This window comes from Hevea brasiliensis, chromosome 13 (assembly GCF_030052815.1).
Source record: "Hevea brasiliensis isolate MT/VB/25A 57/8 chromosome 13, ASM3005281v1, whole genome shotgun sequence".
NCBI lineage: Eukaryota > Viridiplantae > Streptophyta > Magnoliopsida > Malpighiales > Euphorbiaceae > Hevea > Hevea brasiliensis.
In genome coordinates, this window is record NC_079505.1 from 80,996,223 (window position 1) to 81,015,815 (window position 19,593).

Genomic DNA, 19,593 nt, shown 5'->3' on the forward strand with positions numbered 1-19,593 from the left:
TAAACAAAAACACGCAGTAAAATTATTCATAATGAAGTTTCACAACAAACAAACAAGTTCTCAAATAAAAACATAAGCTTTCGAGGCATAGGGCTATTACCAACAAAAGTTTGAATACAATAGTGTGTCGTTTATGTCCTGGCCTGATATGAGCAAACATCAGAAGATATATTAAAGAAAAATAAATTTAAGCCCTACAAATTCTGACTACAAATATGAGATATATGTTTGAATAATCCTTCTCTAACAGTGCATCAGAAAATTTCTCCACAATGAACAAAATAATTTTATTGTTTTGTTGCATCTTTTTTAATTAAAAAAAAAAAACAAATAGGTCAGTCCATGAGCCCGAGTCACGTACAACAAAAAATTTGTACAATTGCATCAGTAAGATGAATGAACCTCTCTTTTTCGCTAATCCTTAGGGTGATCAATGCTAAGAAAAAGATGTCTAGTTGGGAAAGCCCTTAACCCATGGATACCCTACTGTTTAGTATCTTCTCAGACTCGGCTACACCCAAATGTCTGATTCCATTCGTCTTCATCCATTTCTCTCCTCCTATCAAACTACATTGAAGCTTCTCCTCCCCCATTTTTAACAACTTCAAGCCATCACTTAATTTGGGGAAAAATCCTTCAGGCCTCAAGCACCAAGCTCCAAATACCCCAAACAAAACCTCCAAGTCATGACTAAACCTTTCAATGCCACAATCATGAAACTTCACATTGCTCATAAGAATACCATTGAAAAGCATGCGATCCACTCCAGCAGCCAAACTTCTCCACACACCAACAAAGTCTATCTCATTCAAATTTTCTTCCACTATTGCCATCTTTCCTTGTAGATAATCTAAAGCCCCAACTAAACTTCTGGACACTGTCCAACCTTCTTCACCATTGTCCCGCCACTGCCTCCTGTTTTTCAAATAATCTCGACACCTAACATCAAAGCCCCTCAAAACAACAACTGATATCTTCTCAACCCATTCTTTTCTAAAATCCTCCAACTTCCTTACCTCCTCATCAAAAATGCCACTAACAGGTCCATCAATTGAAGCCTCCCTGCTTTCATCGTTATGAATTGATATTCCCAGCTGATCACCATGATCAAGTCTCATTTCAAGGAAAAAAATGTCCTCGCACCATTCCTTAAAAACAGACTCAATGTAGTGAGCAGCATTTATGGAATTTGCAACTTTGATTACAGCATCATCATCTGTTAATGCAGTCAGTCCTTCAGCCTCCTGGCACCTCAGAAGAACACAATCCAAAAATCTCTGTAGAACAGGTGCACCAGCCAACATGAGAAACCTTGACCTCAGAGAAGAGGCAGGCAGTGATCGACATCGATCAACCACCAAAGATAGACGCCGAAGGAAGGCACCAGAAACTGCAGGAGATTTGTAATTTTCAGGATCAGATAAAAGAGCAGCTCCTTGAATTTTCACTGTCCAATTTCGCTCATTTTCCACCTCAGGTTTTAGTTTCTCAAGTGTGTCAATAAGCTCTATTTCTGCCCATAGATCAAGCCAGTCAGGTCGGTCACAGAACATAGACAGAGAAGAAATCTTCTGCAAGTTTTCATTTTCCTCAAGGGAAAGCATGATTCCAGAATGTGTTACCAGAGACTGAATTCTTTTATCAAAAGCAATAATCAAGTCAACAAGATGAAGCCATGATATTCTGGCCCGTGATTGAACGCCAGCAGTGCTCTCTTCATTTAGTTGACTGACATAAATAGGGAATATCTCTTTCGCTAAGTATGTTGATAAAGAGGTTACCATTGCTGAAATCCATTCTTCTCTGCAACTGTACGCTACTAGCCTTGCTTCATCAACTAGCGGTTGCAATAATTCATCCATAGTGTCAACATAATCCCTTGTAATCTTATACACGAGAGCAAAAATGAATTCCAGCTTATCAGTCCACTTTGAAAAATGTCTTTGGCATGCAATGGATATTGGATTCACAAGTTCTTCAATTGCCCAAAGTGGTTGGTGCAGAGCAACTTCCCTATTATGGCCCTCAAGTTGACGAGATTTTCTTCGTCTCTGCAACTCTTGCAAGTGGCACAATGCAAGAAAGCTTTCGCAGTACTGGTGTTTGAGGTCCCCTTGCATTGTGAAGAGAGGATTCGGAACTTCAGTTGATTTCCCTGTGTCAAGGTTTGAGGAAGTCATGGTGGAAAGTGGTGGAGGCCATCCAAGGGAAGCAAGAAGGGACCGATGATCTGCAACTGCCTGGGGTCTTAAAATGGCCAAAGCTCTATCTACTCTGTGATCAACTGCAGATACAAGATGTGTCCACTGAGGCCGTGTCTTTGTGATTGAAGTTAAAACATTTTCTGTTTGTCCAAGTGTTTCAATTGCAAGGAGGCGCATTTCCTGCAAACACAAAAAATAAAAAATAAAAAATGGAGTAAGAAAACAATATTTGCTACAATATTGAAGTTGATAATAAATGAATCACACACACTTCTGAACTCTGTGTAGAGGACTGCTTCCTTAGGTTTTTGTTTATAGCAGAAGATACAGCATCTTCAATATCACCAACTAAAGTGTCAAGCTTCAATACTGTATCTGAAAGATGCAAAAGAAAGGGAGTTTCAGAAAGCTGGAAAATCTTGATGGAGCATAAGTTAAACAATAGAAAGCATACCAATGACTGGTTCTTGTAAAGGTAATTGTAGGAAACAGCTGATACATAAGAAAATAAAGGGAAAAGCCAGTCAATTAAATGGCAGCACCCATAATCTGAGTAGAGGAAGATAGCACCACTCATCACCAAAGAAACAAAGATGATTGCTAACTTCTACACCTCCTTTACATCCTATATTTGAACCACCTCAAACAATAAATAAGGACCCTGCTAACTGATTCTGATAATCCCATGTTGGGGATAATTCAGATCCATTCATCTTTTAATTCTGAACCTATGTAAATACTCAGTTTATCCAAGGATGTCCCATCTCACACAAGAGAAGCTAGAGTGTATGGCACTACAGCTGGTCAATGGCGTAGGGGTAATGGTTCTTAATTAGAACTTTATATTCACCTAGACAATGATAAAGTGATACCCATGCCATGAAACAACACAAAAGCATGAGCTGCATAATACCTTGCCAATGAACCATCAAATGAAATGAAGTTATTTTGTATCTCTTTTCCCTATATTTCACATTTGCATATTTTAAGAATAAAATACGAGCATAAAAAAGATCTACTTTGAAATAATTCAAGTGAAATCAGAATCAATCAAAACAAATAAGGTAACCCAAGTCAACTAAGGCTTAATCCACAACCAGTTAGGGTTGGCTACATGGATTCGTTTTCTCCATTCCATGATTCCATCCAGTTTAGGGTTAAAGCGATAACGCAACAAAGTCCAAAAATGTTGGACGCACGCAGCTGAATTGATGGAAGATTTCTTCAGAAATAAGACTTAGGTATGCAGTCTTTCAATATTTTATTAATCTAAAGTATAATCTGAAGTTATCGCATTATGATAACATTCTAGTTACTCTGGACACATTTTTCAATAATAAAAGAAAAATTCGGCACTTTTCTCATCTTCTACTTAACTCACACTTCCATATCACGAAGCAAGTATGAGGTCTAAATATATATATATATATATAACTCACCAGCATAAGCTCGAACAGTTTCCACTCTCGCCACCTCCTTAGCCAGAGCTGGCAGCTCCTTGCGGAAAATCTGCCCCTTCCTCCCTTCTCCTCCTCCATCTACACGCACGAATTCCCCAAAAAAACAAAAAAGGAATTTCAACATTTAAAACAAACATATACAAAGAAAAAAAAATGTAAAAAGAAACACGTATATGATCTTGCATATGCATACTATCAATTTGTAAATAAATGGAGGTAAATGGACCTGACAGAGAATTTGGAGCGCGCGTCAACGAGCCGAGATTGGTCAACTTGGAACTGGCATCACTGAATAGGCCATGAATTCGATCGGAGAATGAAGTGTAAGCAAGAAGATTTGATTCGAGCCTGGAGTTGAGGTCGAGTAGGCTTTGGTCCAAATCCAAACATTGCGATTGCAGCTCTGAGACGAGACTAGGTGCCGTCGCGAGATCTTCTTGATTGTGGAGTCTCTCATTGAGAAATGAGACAACTGAAGAGGAGAGTATAGAGAGCGGAGGGAGAATTCGGATTTCGGAGTCCATGGTTAAGCCATTAGATTGGCAAATTTGATCGAAGGGTAATGGTAGATTGGGAATTTGATCGGATTGCGTATGAGCGAGCGAAGAAGGAAAAATTTCTTGTTTGTTTGGCTATGCTTCCACACAAAGGATACAGACTAGCGTCCGCCTCGGACCCAAAATCAATGAGTCGATTGCGGGTTGGGCTTGTTGTTGGATTTTCGGGTACTGACAGCTGAGCGGGCTGTGGTTGAACTGGCAACTTAGCTTGGGCTCGGGCTGAAAATTAAAACCCATGCCATGACCGGCCGAACAAGCAATATCCAAAATACAAAAATTTTAGGGAAAATTACTGTATAACTCACGTATTTTAATAAAATTAATTATTTACTCTTTTATTTAAAAAAAATATTATTTAATTTTTTTATTTTATTATTATTAAATTATTTAGCCTCTTGATTAATTTTTTATTAATAAATACTTATTAAGTTACTATTTAATCTTTTCATTTTAGTGAAATTAATTAGTGAATTCATGTATTTTAAAAAATATTATTATTTAATTTATTTTAGTGAAAATAATTAATTAGTTCTTATATTTTTAAAAATATATTTTGAATAAAAATGAAAATTTTATTGTGTAGAGACTAAATATGCATTTATATTTTTTTAAAATTGTTTAAATATTTTTATTAAATTCTTTAGGCATTATTTTTATGTTTTCTCTATTAAAAAATATTTTTTCTAGATTACCACCTTAATTATTTGATGATCTAAGAGGAATTGATTAATCATTTATGCACATAACTTGTATCAATTTCTATCAAAAATGAGAAAGAAAAAGGAGAGTGGTGTGGGGATAAAAGATAAGAAATATGGCGAGACAGAAATAAGAAAGAGTAAGAGAAAAATAAGAAAAAGAGGTTAGGGTTTAGGTATAGAAAATATCAGAATAGATTAAAAAGTTAATAGAATTAAATTATATAAACTAACTAATGTGTTTTTTTAAAATAAATGAACTTAACTAATTAATTTAATTAAAATAGAAAAATTAAATAATTATTTGACTAGCATTAAAATCCTTTAACTAATGAAAAATTTGATTGAATAATTAAATAGCTTAATGGAAATAAAATAAAAAGACTAAATAATATATTTTTTAAAATAAAAAATAAGTTGTCACGACCTATAATTGTTCATTAACCCAACTCTAAGGCCCATTTGGGCCCAATTTCAAGAAACCAACCATAAAATGGACTTTCCAAGGGAGTTTTCACTCACCCGCACTGTAAACATAATAAATACTCAATTGGGGCTCGGCTCACCCTCCACATACTCATATCCTCATAAAAATAAATGGAGCTCGGCTCCTCATCCAATCCATCAAACATACATATCATTATGTCCAACATGATAATAATATTACGGACCATAATCAAATAAATACTTCTAACACATGCGGAAATTCTAGGAGTAAATAAAATTACACAAATATTGATAAACAACCCGAAAAGAGAAAAGCGAGTTAATCAAAAATAAAATCCTGAAAAAATATTGAGTAAAATATCAATTTTAACCATAATCTCTATAACTATCTAGTACTAATGCAAACAACATTTTCACATCATAACATCAAAAGGTAATTTGGAGCACTCACGGCATCAATCATAACATATGGGAGTTGATCTCTCTTTAATCCAACTTGGTGCAAGAACTTTCTGACTTCCACTTAATAACCAAATCGAGGTCGAAGAACTCAACGAAGGATAAGAACTCGCGTGACTACCCGTCCTATCCATAGTCCATACCACATCACCAACATTCATGGCACTTTTATGAATGCAACATAAATCGTGCCTAGAGTTTAACTACATAAATATATGCATATAAGTGATGCATGGGCAAACATATAATAATATCGAAATTACAATTAAAATTAATATTTTACTCTCACCTTACAATTTTATTACAATCATTTAATACAAATGACTCAATACAAATCAAGAAAAGACCAATCGTCCTAAGTCATGGGCTCAAAACACACTTCTATATCCACAATCCATATATCCACAACTCAATCACATCACCCCATCAAATCAATCATCCATCACAATATGTAAAATTTCAATTTAGTCCTTATAATTGATCATTTTTACAAACAAATAAGCTCTAAAAATTATAAAGTCCTTAGAAATATTACTAAGCTATTGCAAAAAGAATCATAATTTTCTAAGCTACCACGAATATTTTATGAATTTTTAATCCTATTTAAGCACAAGAAAATTAAGAAATAGCAAGGTTCGTGTTTACTTTTGCCGATTCGGATGCCTAACAATGGTGGGGTAGCCAAAATCTAGACTTTTTTTTTTTTTGTGGTAGTGCTGTTTGGAAATTTTCGCATCCCAGACAAGCTCGAAATTCCAATTGAGGATACCTAGCCCAATAATAATATATAAAAATTAGGGTGTTACATTCTTGAATAAAGTATATGATTACACATTGATCTACAAAACCTTAACCATAGGGATCTGTTTTGATCTTAGCTGTCTCACTTGGTAGTCCACTATGGCTGTTGCTCCTCAAATGTCAAGTTCTCCCTTAGCTCTATCACATCCGGCTGCAGTACATGAGAAGGATCGGGAATGTATTTCCTGAGCATGGAGATGTGAAACACGGGATGAACGTGAGAAAGGTTGGGTGGTAGCTCCAACTCTATCCGTAACCTCAAAAGGTCCAATATACCGAGGTGCCAACTTGCCCTTCTTTCCAAATCTCATGACTCGATTAAAGGAACTATCACATCATGCACCTTCGCTTCTCCCATTTCTATCCAACACGAGGAGACCTACACTTTCTTCCATATAGTGCCTCATAGGGTGCCATCCGGAGTGATAAATTGTTGTTGTAGGCAAACTCACCAAAGCTAGCCGATCATCCCATTGACCTCCAAAATCCAAAACACTCATGCGAAGCATGTCTTTGTTTGGATTGTCCTGTGCCAAGTGCCTCAACTTTCTCCAAAATCGAAGTGAGATATTATGGAACTCCATGCAAGAAATGGATTGGTTAGGCGGTCTACAATTACCCATATCGAATCATATCACAAAATCCATAGAAATCATTTCCCACTTCCATGTGTTCAAACTTCACCTTCGACAAGTCAAGCACTTGGACACAATATGTCTCTCTTCATGCCATTCCACCAATAGCTATCTTTCACATCATGGTACATCTTGGTGGAAGGTGGACATTGTATAGTGTATAGTGTGCTTCTCGCATGATTTCATCTCGAGATTGTCCACATCGGCACACATATCCTAGAACCTTGCACTAGGGCACCATCATTGGCAAATCCAAACTCACCACCTTCACCTTGTTACTCTTTCTATGATCTTCATTAATTGTTGGTCGGAAACTCTAACAAAATGAGCCAACAATACCCTCATCTGAAAGATCTAGGATTAAACCTTGATCCATCAACTCATGTACTTCCGGTCTCTTCTAAGATTTTACATTGGCCTTCGATGGTGCAATCATAGTCTTAGCTCCATCCATCTCCTCTGTCTCAAGTTTAAATCCTTGGAAGATGTACTTCAAACTCTTATGGTCGGTGTATATCTACTTCACCATATAGGTAGTGTCTCCATTTTTAGTGCAAAGACTACAACCGCCATTTCCAAATCATGGGTGGGATAGTCATGCCTCTGAAGCATAAGCCACTACTTTTCCATTCCGCATCAAAACACACCCTAGGCCAACTTGTATCCTTCACCGCTCATAGGTAGTGTTAACTGGTTAGACACTCCTTATCCTCATCATTATAGCTCTCTTCCCTTTGGATCTTATCAACTTCCCTTTTCCTATTTTTGGTATTGTTGGTATCTTTTCAACACTTATTCCTTAATTTTAGTCCTATCTCATCCTTACACCTTTTCCTTCAAAGATGTCTATCCCATCATCAACTTTAACTTTCTTTTTATTTCTTAGTCTTATCTTGATTACTAGTTTCATGAGAGAATTCTAACCCTATGATTTACTCCTAACATTCTTCACCTTATGTAACACTTATAATTACCCATAGAAAATTTTTCTTGTATCCCCTTTTTTCAACTTAACTATCGAACATTATCATTCCCGGAAATTGCTCATCCCGGATGGATAGGAGCTCGAAACTATAAGTTCCATAAATGTATGTCATGCCTTAATTCTAAATAAGATACTTCACGTGTTTATTCTCTTTAATATAATCACATAACAACTTTCCAAACTTCAACCTCAAATTACCCATTAGCAATAATTTCATCTATTGAAACTCATCCACAATTAGTATTTCCTCTAGCTCATAGTTTAAAAGTTACAAGCCTTAGTAGCTAACTCAATTTAACTCTCATTACTCTGTTTGTCCTTTCATACTTAATACTAGGTATGCACTCATTCTCATATCAGAAATTATGTATGAATTTGTGCCTACCAAACTCTCAATAACTAGGTCTCCTTATATAACCTTTTAGAACCAAAAGCACAAGCTAAACTTGAAAAGAAAGAAAATATCCTCTTATATTCAACTACACCCGATTGTCATATTATAACGTTTCACCTAAGTTTCTTGGTCTTTCTCTCCAAATTTCATCATCTCCTAGCACAATTATGCTCTACCTATAAGGTATCATCTGCATGAACCCTTCATTTTCCTTCTTGACATAATATTTTATAATTTATTAACTTTACTTATACTCGACCTATGATTCATATCTATCATCGTTTTATTGTGCCCTTAACTTTTGTTGATTCTGAAAGATTTCTCTCACTAATAAATTCTTCCAACACTAATTCCACCCTTATCTAGGGTCCATAATTTGATCATGGAACTTTATAGTGATATATAACAATCCAGACTTGTCACTTTACTATTGTCGCTTCACTACAAAGTGATTGATCACACTAAAAATGTTTGCTGACATTTCATAATGAACCTCTAACTACCTTCTCACTATCTCAAAAGTCTAACCTAAAACCTATGTGTCATTATCTATCATTCTTTTCCTCTCATCATACCTATTTGATCGACTTTTATTCAACTACTAACTTCTCTTTCTCTACCTATTTAGGTAGTCACACCTTCTAACATTTACTCATTATTATTGTATTCCATACCTCCATCACTTTTCTCACTAATGTGGTCCCATTTTGTGTTTTCCATCCTTGTCATTCTCCTTGCCAAGAATAACACTTAGCCTATCCTATATCTTAACTTTGTTCCTTTTATTATGCGCTCTTTAGGTTGTCCTTTCATTTATTTCCTTTGTCTTACCCAAAATAGAACTTGACTATTCTATCCTGGTTCCATTCTTTTTCCTAACATAATTAACTATATCTTAGTCTCGCGTTATCATATGATTTGGTCCTTTGACCACTCTAGCTAGTACTTCCACTAGCATTTAGATTATATTGTATCTGCAATCAATTGTCCAAACTTTCATCACTTTCTTTATCCATTGACCTGATTTATCTTCGCTAATTTATTACTCTTAACACTATTATAATTAGATTATACTATTGTTTTGAATAATTTGAAATTAGAAAGGAACCATACTTTTATTGTATGATCTCTATTCTTATCCTTTAGCTTACATAATACCCTTACTACCTCGAGAACTAATTTAATTTTATTATTATTATTATTATTATTATAATTATTATTATTATTATTATTATTTTCCATGTTTACTCAACTAGCCAAAACTTAAGATTTCATTCAATTCAAAGGATTTACATCCATCATGATCGATTATATATGATTCCTATAATGGAACTTGTATCCTCGCCAACTACTCTCTACCACACACACTATTCCATAAGTCATCATTATAACCTTCGATCCATTCGAAAGATAGGACTATATCAACAAAGGTACTACATCTACCACCTTGCAACCATGTCAAGTTAATGACTCTTTTATCATATCATAGCTCTATAAATCATCAATTCATAGTTTACCTTCTCTAGGTAGTAGAGTTGTACTTTATTCCATCTTGATACACACAAGGTATACTATTCTCACTCTATAAGTGTCACCTTTACTTTGCAACTAGTCCAAACTGATGGCAACTCTTGATGTAACTCTAGCTCAGACTCTAGTTATCACCCAACTGTAACCTTTCAATATTCTAACTCTAGACTCTTAACCAAGAGTTCCCAACTCAAGCCATCTCAAACACCCTCATTATGGAGCACCATGGGGATGCACACAATAATCTCATCATCGAGAACATTGTATAGTTACTACGACGTCCCCGAGACTAGGGTCTCTAATTTCTTATCTCTCTGAATCTTCTATTATCACAAACTTATGGTATCCTCATCCTTATCTATTTTAAGACTCACTTTTATGTACAAATGGGCACACCATTTAAACCCGACAAAAATATAACATTTATTCTCATGATAGACCTCACACGTCTACTAACTCTATTTCACATTTCTATGTACTCCACGAAAATCAAGACACTGAGGTAATCTTATATTTCCCAAGGTATAACGTAGAATCTAGAAACAAAGAATTAGAAAAGACGAAACAAAATCCTATACTCGCATGTGACTCCTAGTAGACTCTTCCCAACACTTAGATGATTTTCCCTATATGAACTGAGCCTAAGCTCGATACCACATTTGTCACGACCCAACCTATGCTCATTAACCCAACTCTAAGGCCCATTTGGGCCCAATTTCAAGAAACCACCATAAAATGGACTTTCCAATGGGGAGTTAAACATAATAAATACTCAATTGGGTCACCCTCCACATACTCATATCCTCATAAAAATAAATGGGAGCTCGGCTCCTCATCCAATCCATCAAACATACATATCATTATTCCAACATGATAATAATACATAATCAAATAAATACTTCTAACACATGCGGAAATTCTAGGAGTAAATAAAATTACACAAATATTGATAAACAACGTTAACCAAAAATAAAATCCTCAAAAAATATTGAGAGTAAAATATCAATTTTAACCATAATCTCTATAACTATCTAGTACTAATGCAACTGTGGAGTGAATGCAACAACATTTTCACATCATAACATCAAAAGGTAATTTGGAGCACTAGCATCAATCATAACATATGGTCTCTTTAATCCAAGACTTCCACTTAATAACCAAATCGAGGAAGAACTCAAGAACTCTATCCATAGTCCATACCACATCAAACATTCATGGCACTTTTATGAATGCAACATAAATCGTGCCTAGAGTTTAACTACATAAATATATGCATATAAGTGATGCATGGGCATCTTGAACATATAATAATATCGAAATTACAATTAAAATTAATATTTTACTCGGAGGAAGAAGACAATTTTATTACAATCATTTAATACAAATGACTCAACACAAATCAAGAAAAGACGTAAAGGGCTCAAAACACTCTTCTATATCCACAATCCATATATCCACAACTCAATCACATCACCCATCAAATCAATCATCCATCACAATATGTAAAATTTCAATTTAGTCCTTATAATTGATCATTTTTGCAAATCAAATAAGCTCTAAAAATTATAAAGTCCTTAGAAATATTACTAAGCTATTGCAAAAGAATCGTAATTTTCTAAGCTACCACGAATATTTTATGGATTTTTAATCCTATTTAAGCACTAGAAAAGGATGCCTAACAATGATGGGGTAGCCAAAATCTCGATCCAATTAATTGAGGATACCTACACGAAGCCCAATAATAATATATAAAAATTAGGGGTGTTACATAAGTTGTTAGTCTTATTAAAATAAATAATTAATTTTCAGTTTTAATAATTAAATTTTTAATGAATAAAAATATAAAAAATTATTGACATAGAGTGTTGATTAAAATAAATAAAAATATATTATGAATTAAATTTTTAAAAAATTTCACCAAGTTTAGGTAGAAATTATTTAATTATTAAAGTTGAAATTAATTTAAATTTAATAAGTAAATAAAATTAAAAAAATGTATAAAAAATTATATAAAATGACTCGTAATTAGTATTTAAGAGTTAATCTTAGAATGCATATGTGAAATAGGGGCTGGAAGAAAGAAATGAGGGGCGCGAACAATGAGGTGCTTTGGACAGCAATATTCTTTCATTTTATAAAAATATATAAATTTTATTTTTTTATAATTTATAAAAAAAAATTATGTATATGTAATATTAAAATTTTATTTTGAGCTTGGGACACAACTGTATTTTTCTAAAACTGGGGTCCAATTCAAGATTTTTCTTCTTTTTATTACAGATAAGACAAAAGGAGCAATTACAAATAAATAAATAAAAAAAAAAAAGCCCGTTCCTGCTAGAATAATAGAAATTTCATCAACAAATCATTACCCTTGCCCTAATGTCAAAAAAAAAAAAATTGAATTTTAATGCTTTATATAAATTTAAAATAAAGAATTTAATTAATACGTATATAGATTTTGTTTTTAGAGGCATACAGATTTTGTTTGAAGGATAAAAATGGAAAAGGAAAAAAAATCCTGAAAGCAAAAGCTCACTAATAATCAATCAAATGGCAATGGAAAGAAATAAAATTCAACTAAAAAACGCCAGGTGGAAAAGAAGAAAGAACAGAGAACAAAAAGGAGAAGGCCATAGGAAATCACAAATATTAGCAATACAACTACTTTTTTAGCCCTTTGTCCTCCCATGTGCACAAAACTCCATCCCCACCATGTACATAAGCCAAATATCTGATGTCACAGCTCAAGTACACAAATGCAAGACTTATAAATGTGCCAATATTGATGACGTACGGAGCATTCAATAATAACATGAATCACTCTTGGGGACGTTCTTGGCCTTTTCTTCCCAGTTTTCACCATCTTTTCTTATATAGAAATCAAAGCCAAAGATGGATGGAGATGGCCCTTCTAAGTTTTTTACTAGACTTGTTGAAATGTGAAGTCATTTTAGCCAATCTTGTTCTAAATTCTTTTTTTTTTTCCTGCTAAGAATAGTCCTTGTTTCATGTTCACATCAAGAAAATATATTAAAATAGAACCCACAATCCGAAAATTCCAAAAAACTAAGATAGGAATGAGAATTTTAGTAAAACTTATGGCAGAAATTACTGCTTTCTAATAAGATGTTAATTCAAAGGTAGATAACAGATGTGTTAAAAACTAAAATATATTACATTAACAGTAACCTGATTAAGTTGTGATGTTGCATTAACTGCAAAGTCACGAAACATTGGAGATCGTCTGAATCTTTTATCTAATTGTCTCCAAAAACTAGGAAAAGCATAGAATCTACAAATAATTGTTTCATCAAGCACACAAGTCTACAGGAAAATTATATTTGATAACCATAGAAATCCAATCTCGCAAAGACTCAATGCTTCAGTCAAGACAGTATAAGGTAGCTGAAAAACTAAGCAGGTCAGCAAGAGGATAGCATAGCTTCTAACAGATGGTAAACCAAGGAATTTAAAGCTTCCTTCAGTGCAAGGCAATTCTAAACGCCTTGAATTGCTTCAATCAGTGAAAGGTCTTGTTAGACACACAAACCAACCCACACATGGTCAGAAGTGACCTCCCTCCACCAGTTGTTGAGGTGAACTACACAGGTAGACAGATGCAAAGCACCGTCACCTGAAAAACTAAAGCAACGTATGATTTTTACTGCCTATGTCTTCAATGAGATTCAGCAATATAAAAGGAAACAGATGGAAAATTGAGATGCCCCTTTTCACCAATTCAATCAGATAGAATGGAGAACTAACAGTTCAATCATTACAAATATGCATAAATCACAGGAAGTGCAATATAAAAAAATGCATGTGTAAACACATAACCAATATGCAAATTCTGGTTTGATAGGGAGGTTGGAATTTTCATCTATCTAAGGAATTCAAACTAATGTATCTCTTCAAATGAAGTCAAGTATCTGAGAATTATGAATATTTGATGGATGATAAACATTTCACAAACATTTGAAACAACCAGAAACTGTAACAGTACTTTTATTCATCTGTGCAAGTTCCACACTGTGCCAACTTTTGACAATGCTCTCATTTTAACTGAAAAGAAGCTCTGACTGGAAAAGAAAAAAAGAAGTACATGAAATAAAACAATTAAAAAAGGCAAAGTTGTCTCCAGACCTCCGTCTAAAACTGTACCTATAGATCTAAATTAAAACCTGAAATTACCCCAAAAATGAAGGCAGATATTACCCAATGTCCAGATTCCCATCTCCTTGGAAACCTATTGTCCAACAGAAAGGACTCCATGCACTACATCTTTTTGTTGCTAAAACTGCACTAACTCAGCATCCCATCACAGCACAATTGTACACAAAGCTGCCTGAGGGTTTTTTTGCAAGTAGATCCCACTGTGGGGGGCCTTCACTTGGAACCCAAGAGTTAAGCTCAATCATTCCCCCACCTAAAGCCCTAGGTCCACCTATAACAATTAGCCGATCTCCACATGCCCTAAATGCCAGGCCCCAACCATTCATTGAAACTGCTTGTTCAGGCAGTCCCCCCAGCGTGATCCACATGTTCTTTTCTTTATCGTATTTCCTCACCTTCTTTTGTGCATAATCAGCTGCATAAAGCTCATTATTTGCAACTGCAACTAAAGGAGGTGCCTTAGCTGCAGCAGATGTTTCATTGCCGCCTGTCCCTCCATTTCGTGCAGGGAACATATCAGGAATCACACGCCACTTTTTGGTTTCCATATCATATACCTCCCCACACGTAAGCATCTTTGTATTGCCTGTCCCAATCCCACCAATAACATAAAATTTGCCATCCATAAATACTCCAGAACACATTTTCCTGGCTTTGTTCATGCTTGGAAGGGTAATCCACGTGCCAGTTTCCGAATTATAAAGCTCTGCTGAGCTTAAAACATTGCCAGCTGGATCACAACCACCAGCCAGAATTGCAATTTCCCCAAGACTGGCAGACCCAAACAAGCACCGGGGTGTGTTCATTTTCACGCCCGATGTCCACGTGTTCGTTAAAATGCTATATCTATAAATAACATGGGATTCTATTTCCTTTCCAAAAACAAGCAGTTCCGTACCAACAGCCAATGATTCCTTATCTGAACACATGAAGCATTCATTTGCATTCATTCTTGGCAAATTCATCCATTGGCGGCGAACAGAATCAAAGGCTTCCCATTCAAGGAGGTTGCAGGAGAAGTACACCCAATGCTCGATAATACTCATTTGCCTCCTCAGCTTATACAGCTGACCACTCTGAACTACGGACCGGAAGCTTTTATTCAATGAAGCAATGGTGCCATAGTCAGACCTTGAGCAGTGAAGGAGACAGCTTATTGATAATTCTCGACCAAGTTGATTAATAAGTGAACTTAAATCTGATTTATCCTCGACTTGATCATGATTATCTGGTTTATCAGTTTGTGCAACAGCAAGAACATGCAGACCTGCTACTGGATGCTGATTTTCTGGCTGATCAATTTGCACAACAGAAAGACCATTCAGACCCACTTCTTGATGCTGCTTATATGGCTGATCAGTTTGCATAGTAGAAAGACCACTCAGACCAGTTGCTTGATGCTGACCTGGTTGATGAGATTGCACAGCAGAAAGAAGACACAGATCCTCTACTCGAGGCTGATCATCTGGTTCACCAGTTTGTAAGACAGGAAGAACATGTAGAACATCCATCTTCTCCTGTCTCTCCTGGACGTTTAATGGCCTAGCTGCCTTTTTAGATGCTACATCTTCTTCATCTTCCAATCTGCGCTTGCTACAGCACTCAACAACACAAAAAGTACTGTAAATCCACCGGCTTTCTTGCTCACATAAGGCTGATAGTTCCTTTGACATTAGATATCCCTCCAACAAAACAACCAAAGAGCTGAAAACTTGCCTTCCTTCCTCATCATAATAAAATCCAAAAACAATCAATCAGTAAATAAAAATCCTATCTTTCAATTAATTCATATATTTAAACATCTAAATGTCCGGTAACATGATATTTAAATGAAATGAACTAAACAATAACGTCCTCTTAACCACAGCACATGCAACAAAAAAAATTTCATGCTAGCTAAACTAAGCAAACAAGAAATCACAAACAAAAACCCAGATCTTCCAAACATGTCAATTTTGCAAAATCCACACACACACACACAGAAGCTCTCAGTGCAACCATTTATGTCATAGTAGATCAAAAAACCTTATCTATCCGCATTGAATTCATACATGAAAAGAACAATCTACTTATAACAGAAGATTACATATCAATTTTTTTTTTCTTGAAAAAAAAAGAAGGAGCTACAAGATAAAGAAAAGGAGCTACAAGATAAAGAAATGAATGACAGTGAAAACAGCTATAAGTGAGAAATGTAATGTAACCAATTCAGATCTCAGAGCTCACAGCAACAAGGTGATTAAAACAAAGATCAAGAGTTGCAACACATACGAGAATTACAATCAAAATTGCAACAGTTGAACCAGAATTCAATTTCTCAACAAATTTTCCCCTAACAAAACAAAAATCTGCCAACAGAAAACAACACAAAAATCTGCCAACAGAAAACAACACAAATCAGCAACAAACTCTATCCATATGAGCAATGATAAATGGAGGGCACTTAAAAGAGCCAAAATAAAAAAATAAAAATTAAAAAAATAAAGAGCTCAACAACAACAATGACAGTGGCACTACAACATCTAAAATTAACGATAAAGGAAAAAAAAAAAAAAAGAAAAAGGAAAGCACTCACAAACTGGGCAACAAAGGCAGGAACTTTCGCTGTTCTTCCTCTTCTATTCTGTATGGGAATCAAAACCCAATTGCTGTTTCTCTCTCTAGATTCCCTCTCTCTAAGTCTCACACTCACGTCCTTGTTTCTGGTTATATTCGCTAAGAGACTCATAAAATGGGTTAATGGCAATGCTGGGTTTGCATCGTCGGGACCTTTTATAGAGTGGAATTAATATAATAAAAAATAATAATAATAATTTTTTTTAACAGAATGAGAATGGGGCGTGTGGGGTCTACAAACAGAGACTGTGCAAGAGTCCAGAGAGGGTATTGCGTGGAGTCGCCGTTTGGGATTGCGGCCCCAAGGAGGAGAAACCGAAACCGCAAACTGCCCATTTTGCACGTGTTGGTATGTTGAAAGCAATCTGCCCTTTATGTTTTTTGACATACTGTGTATGTGCGTGCTTGTGGTTTTTTTTTTTCCTACTTTTCAATATTAATTTTAATGATTTTGGAAAGGTAAGCATATATTGTCATTTAGATTTTAATTTCTTTTTTTTTTATCAGAATATAGATTTTAATTTCATGTCTCAAACCCAAATTACAAAATATTAGAGGAATGAATTATAGATAATATAGTGAAAAAGATTATGAAAAAAAAAACAATTTATTTTATTTTTCTATCTCCGGCTTAGTTAACTGGAATTTGTCCTCATTTCACCAAATAATTTGTTTTGATCATCACTACAAAATCCTATGTGAAACCGTCAACTTGACCTTATCCTTAAATGAAATACAAATCCACATGCGCATGATGTAAATTAATTTGGAGTTTTGCTTTGATTCCTTTTGTCTCTGTGTTGATTTTCATATCCAATTTAGCCTTTATTATTTTCACCATTTTTTCCTTTTTATTTTCATATTCAGTTCGTTACCTTACACTGGATTCTTTCATTTATTGCCCTGCATACGTAGCACCAAAATCCTCAATTGCATTCATTATGTATATATTATCTCTCTGAAAAAATATAAGTTTTATAATTTTAATTTTAAAATTATAAATTTAATTTTTTATTTAATTAATACTCTCGATATATATAATAATTAATCATATTGGCATATCAATACCTATTTTAATTTCATGTTATGTTTTGGCAATTTACTTTGTTATGTGGATGTTAATAAATAGGATGTGGAGATTTGTTATGCTTATTATATTTACTCCTCTGGATTTGATTCATTGATTGGTAATGCTCATTCTGATCACCCACAATTAGCCTAATCAAGAGATTCTTTTGACTCATGAGTATTAAATGATAATAACATCGCTCTTGTTAAAAATAATTTCAATTCCTGTTCAATATTTTTCACATTAGTTTATAAAATAGTTTTCCAAGGAAATAATAAAAAAAAATCATTAAGATTTGACGTGATATGACGTAATATTATATATTTAATTATATTATTTTATAAAATAAAAATTTTAATATAATAAAATTATAATTATATAATATAATTAATTATGTTTAAAATAATATAATAATAATTACATATAAAAATTAATGTAATTATAATTAATTATTTAAATTTTTTTTATTTATTATCAATATTATTATCACCATCATCACTACCTGATTATTATTGCTACTATCACCATTATCTCATCCTGTCGCCATTATATAATTACCATCCCTTAACTATTACTATCATTATCACTTGATCATTGCAATCACTACCACTACTATTTAATCATTGCTATCACTGCTTAGTTATTGTGGTCTCTACTACCATCTAACCATTACTACCTTACCTTACCACTACCACCACTATAACTCGATTATTAATTACTGTCATCACTATCACTTATTATTAACACTATAAATAAATTAAATATTAAAATTAAAATCATCATTACATTATATTATTTATATTTTTATTTTATAATATATAAAAATATAATTATAAATATATTATATTATATTATTATTTTAATTATAATACATAATTAATTATATTCTATTACCAAATGGCATTCTCTTTCTCTTACATGCACCAAATGGCTGCGAAGTTATGCAGGGAAACAAGGTTTATTTATTTATTTTTATTAAGAGTCAAACTTGAAAATTTACATTTCAGTGGTTGATTTCAGTGCCAATGGGTTAAAAGGTCACTAGTCAAAATATGATTTTTAATTGTATTGCATGGCAGCCATGCTCTTCTTCTTCTTCTTCTGATGAAACAGTGCCACCTATTCCCATATTTTTTAACACCTCTCCTCTCCTAGTCCTAGCAATCCGTTTTTACACAGTACTATCATAACAATTCAAGCCTGTGGTTTTTGGATTCTTTAATTGTTTTCATATAGTTGTTTCCCTTTTATTAATTAAGATTTACTATTATAATTACAACTACTGTATAAATTTTATGATATAATGATAATTAAGGAATACAATTTTTTTTTTAAAAAAATAAGGAGAATACAATTTTAAGCATATGATATACATATTTATCACAAAATGCAAGATTCATATGGAAAATATGTTTTATTTTGTCAGATCTTACGAGAATTTTAAAGTGTTTATAAGGCAGGGAAACCTCATTAAAAATAGAGAGTTTGTGATTAAATTAATTAAATAATTTTATATTATTTATATATATTTATAATTATGTAAATATAAAAATAAAAAT

At 33.8% G+C, this 19,593-nt stretch overlaps 2 protein-coding genes across 2 annotated transcripts; both read right to left on the reverse strand.

Moving 5' to 3' along the window:
* LOC110643600 (RINT1-like protein MAG2) lies at positions 1-4,347 on the reverse strand. Its single transcript, XM_021796058.2, has 4 exons — positions 3,891-4,347; positions 3,644-3,742; positions 2,476-2,579; positions 1-2,384 (listed from the first exon to the last, which is right to left on the reverse strand). Exons 1-4 carry the CDS (start codon positions 4,186-4,188, stop codon positions 468-470), a joined length of 2,418 nt encoding a protein of 805 aa, XP_021651750.2. The 5' UTR covers positions 4,189-4,347; the 3' UTR covers positions 1-467.
* Positions 4,348-14,150: 9,803 nt separating this feature from the next.
* Positions 14,151-16,034, reverse strand: LOC110643587 (F-box/kelch-repeat protein At1g74510-like). The gene has a single exon (XM_021796044.2). The coding sequence runs from the start codon at positions 16,020-16,022 to the stop codon at positions 14,484-14,486; it is 1,539 nt and encodes a 512-aa protein (XP_021651736.2). The 5' UTR covers positions 16,023-16,034; the 3' UTR covers positions 14,151-14,483.
* Between the last annotated feature and the right edge of the window lie 3,559 nt (positions 16,035-19,593).

What these genes read in the sequence shown, in the direction of transcription:
- LOC110643600 (XM_021796058.2), bottom strand. Translation starts at nt 4,188, where the DNA reads ATGGACTCCGAAATCCGAATTCTCCCTCCGCTCTCTATACTCTCCTCT. An exon ending in CGCTCCAAATTCTCTGTCAG is followed by an intron (nt 3,743 to 3,890) that starts GTCCATTTACCT and finishes TCGTGCGTGTAG; the next exon opens with ATGGAGGAGGAGAAGGGAGG. An exon ending in AACTGTTCGAGCTTATGCTG is followed by an intron (nt 2,580 to 3,643) that starts GTGAGTTATATA and finishes TGCATCTTTCAG; the next exon opens with ATACAGTATTGAAGCTTGAC.
- LOC110643587 (XM_021796044.2), bottom strand. Translation starts at nt 16,022, where the DNA reads ATGTCAAAGGAACTATCAGCCTTATGTGAGCAAGAAAGCCGGTGGATT.